This window comes from Saccostrea echinata, unplaced genomic scaffold (assembly GCF_033153115.1).
Source record: "Saccostrea echinata isolate AGI-Se365-2 ecotype Australia unplaced genomic scaffold, CSIRO_AGI_Sech_v1 ptg000015l, whole genome shotgun sequence".
NCBI classification, from domain to species: domain Eukaryota; kingdom Metazoa; phylum Mollusca; class Bivalvia; order Ostreida; family Ostreidae; genus Saccostrea; species Saccostrea echinata.
The window spans coordinates 4,090,842-4,094,828 of record NW_026889764.1 but is presented as its reverse complement, the minus strand read 5'-3'; the positions used below and the strand labels follow the sequence as shown (position 1 = coordinate 4,094,828).

General features: G+C 38.2%; 1 protein-coding gene across 1 annotated transcript; it reads left to right on the top strand.

The window, feature by feature from the left end:
- The first annotated feature begins 297 nt into the window (after positions 1 to 297).
- On the top strand, positions 298 to 3,566 carry LOC133187418 (uncharacterized). Its single transcript, XM_061322783.1, has one exon. It carries the CDS (start codon positions 1,289 to 1,291, stop codon positions 2,867 to 2,869), a length of 1,581 nt encoding a protein of 526 aa, XP_061178767.1. The 5' UTR covers positions 298 to 1,288; the 3' UTR covers positions 2,870 to 3,566.
- Positions 3,567 to 3,987: the final 421 nt, after the last annotated feature.

The following is a 3,987-nucleotide window of genomic DNA, read 5'->3' as shown; positions in this document are numbered from 1 at the left end:
GGGCACAAATGGATAAAGAATTCTAGTCCTAGGGAGGGCAGAGATGGTTGTATGTTGAGAAACCAATGAAGCCTGGATGACCGTCAAAATCTATGGAACTTGCAAGAATAATAATTGGTCCTGTAACCGAATTTTTTTCCATACAATATACGCCAATGATGATTTGAATATATGTGCATAATCATCTGCAAAATGTAGGCCATCTCAAATGTGTCAATGTATCTCTCATTCAATGGGGTATAGTATTAAAAATTAAATATACGTATTTTTTTCTCTTTAGACAAGCCATAGACCAAGTGAAAGAGAATCAACAATAGATTTAAAGCGTCTACACCTGCACTTTTGAAAACAAACATTTTACCGGCGACATCGTATTTATTCTCCCAATAGAAGAAAGAGCCGGAGCGCATCTCGGTGATTTAATCTTTATCGATAATATGTACCTTATATATACCTGTGTATGCGATTAATTTGTGATACAAGAATTCCATATTATATCGAGGACTGCAGGTCTATACAGGTAACATATTAATCAATCCGGGAGAGAAAATTTAATTACAGGTGTGGATTGGAATCACGTCAGGCCGTCAGATAGACCGAGGGACAGGAGAGCTAATCTTGGAGGTCCGACCAAATCCTGCCAGACCACGAACTGTGTATTACAAGGACCAAATATTGACAGAATTACGAAACATAAAAGGCCAAGGATTTAAAAATGAATGAAGAAAGCGACTAATATAGGGAAAAGCCAGCGACAATCGATTCACAAGACGGCATTTGGTAAGGAGAGTCGTTTTCCACTCCAGAGGCGTTTCAGTAGCGGGTGTCCAAGTTAATTGATCTATCCACATTAACGATTTGTGTATGAATGGGATATACCCAATAAAAAGAGGATAATTCACTGTGGGGTTAACGTGGTTTAACTTCTATAGTCCTTTGGAAATTCGCCAACATATCGATCTAAAGCACATGTTATTATAAAAAGGCCACGATAACAGAAGGTTGGAATTTTTTATGTATGGTGACAACTGTCGTGTGTTTGGCATCGCCTGAATACCCTGGGTCTGATACAAGAAGATATTCTGATAGGAAGGACTTTGGGGAGGGCGAAGAGTTCTGACAGACATTTTACCCTAGCAGAAAAATCTTACCTGTGAAACAACACGCACACATAGATATTGGGATTGGAATTTCTATTTACATGACTGGACAAATTTTTATCGATCATGTAAAAAATTACATTGAAGAAAATATACCCGTGTGCAATAGGACTTAAAGTGAATTCATAATGGAGGAAGCAAAGAATTTTAAAAGTACATTAATATGGCAGGCAAGATGTAATTCGGTGATGCACCCTGCTCCACTGCGGACAATTGTCACGCGAGACCCCGAGTATACACCGGAAGTACACGATAACGTAGAAGACAAGACATTTTACGCATCTGAAACCCAGCTTCCGGCGCCACGACCACTTAGTTATAACTTTGACACAGAAGATTGTGATCACGTGACTCCTGGACGGACGCTGAAGCTTGATCACTGTGACAGTCAATTTCCTGTAGAACCTCATGTTATTCATGCACGTGAGTACAGAATTGACAGCGGATACGATGATTCCAGCCACTCTGAACATGTATCTTCTGATGGGAGTCAGGAGATTGTAGCTCACGATGACTGTAGACCAGAATCACCGGATGACGAGGATCGAATGATCCGAGCGGAGCAGAAACTGGTCAAAAGAGACAGTCGGAGGGTGGAAGCTATTCAGGTTGAACACCACAAGTCACCGCGACAGTTTTCTCTGGAAGAGACCTCTCATGATGCTCATCATGATGGTGAGAATGGTTCCAAAACAAAATACACAAATGTTCAAGCACTCACAGCGATGGCTCGGATGCTCTCTCGTCCTGTCCTTCGAAAAGACGACGACCAATCATCTTTCGATGAAGAGTCATGTGACGTATCTATGTGGACAAATGGAAGTGGGTCCACAGACTCGCCACGTAGTGATAATACTTGTGAATTTGACAAGTATTCAGATATAACTGCAGAGACCAGAAAAGCAACCAAACCAACGGTTAAAGACCTTGACCTCACACCAGAGAGAACCCGTTCGAAATCTTTCAGCATGAAAAGGATTCTATCCCCTACCGTTCCAGCTCTATCACCAAACAAAGAAAAAATCACATTTTCCAGAAGTCTAAGTACAACCTCTAGTTATTCTTCTTCCTCAGAGGCTACAACGCCAACTTCTGTGCCTGACCCCTGTTTCCGGTGTAACAAACAAGTCTACCAACTGGACAAAATTGGGCCAGTTAGACGTGTTTTGTATCATAAGCAATGTTTTCGATGTGCTGAGTGTAGTACTGCTTTGACATTGAAAAACTTTTGTCAAAACGCAAATGATAAGAATGATAAGCAAGTTTACTGCAAGAAGCATCAACCAAAGCAGGAAAAATGTCACGTAGATATTGAGGATCGCAATATCAATATCGCTCTTAACAATCCAAAGTTGAATCGAATCAACACAAACATCCGGGGCTCTGATGAAGACAAAGCCAGGGGGCACAGTCAAAGGCCTATTTATGTCAGAGGAGCAAGCATACCGAAACTGGACGTAGTGTGTGGAAACCAATACGGATTTAGTTACACTGCTGGACATCCTGTGGAACATGATGCTGGATCGCTAAACCCGAAACCAATGAGAATTACGAGTCCGAGAGAAATGAGTCTAGAGGAAGTGGAACCAAAAAGAGTCTGGACAAGGTCGGCTATTAATGCTGCCAGCCTCGATCTGAGTGCACCGATTTCTGGTAGAAGCGCTCATCATTTCTATTCCTATGGAAGCTCAGCTTTTAACCATTTATGATATTATGAAGCTTTTTTTGTTGCGACCTGGTTCATTGCTACGCTACAATAATGTGTTCCCCTACATACAGCTTTTGCGCAAAATGTACTTAATATAAGGCCAAAGTAATGTTTACTGAGATTTATCTATGTTTTATATTTTGATAGGATATATGTCCACTATACTGTGATAATATGTATATATTTTAATAATCTTTTTGAGGGCATTGGATTTTTGGTATATCTGTAAAACTTTTAAGGATTTATGAAGTTCAATGTAACGAAGCATTGTTTTAGGAGACCAGTTGTGTGTTAATTGAAGAATTTTTTTTTACACTTACTATTCTATTTGAGACAACAGGAAGTCCAAGAAATAAAAAAAAGTTGTCTATTTAAATACGTAAAATGGAAATTTAATATCTATAAAAATGACTTGAGTCTAAATATTTTCAAACATGCGTTTTATTCTTTGTATTTCTATTGATTATTGAAAAGGAAAGGAGGTCTCCATTTCGTTTTGTTGATTGCATTATCCTGCATGTGTGAATTGTTCCTAACTGCATTCATATTGTGATATATTTCCAATGATGTGCATTTATTTGTTTCTAACAGCTCAAAAGTATTCAATATTTATCATATATTGCGTTTTGTGAAATACAATGTACCATCCATATAGCTTATTACTTCTACAGTATGTATTTTATATACATGTACTTCCATTGTACCTGATTAAAATGGATTATTTTGTTGTTTATGATTTTTTTCTTAATTTTTTTCCTAAGCCTATGCAAAGGTCAAAACCCTACAGTTTTTTTTTTTTTTTACATTTTCACTTATGTCAATCGTTCTTCAACAGACATCCTTCGAAGAGAATCAATAGAGATAAAATTGCGAAAAAACAAACAAACATAAAAACCAACAAAAAAGACCCCAAAAAGTAAAACAAATCAAAGAAACCAACAACAACAATAACTAAAACCCCGATGTGTTTGTGAAACACTGATGTACCAGTATGACAGCTCATGGCGAAGGTTAAAGTTTTTCAAAAGTTGGGTCAGGCTCCAAGATCAACAGATCAGAAATGTTGGTACCCAAGAGAAGGTCTTGTCACAAGGAATACACATTTGAAAGAAGATAGGT

Excerpts from the sequence above, each read along its gene's own strand:
- LOC133187418 (XM_061322783.1), top strand. The coding sequence starts at position 1,289 with ATGGAGGAAGCAAAGAATTTTAAAAGTACATTAATATGGCAGGCAAGA.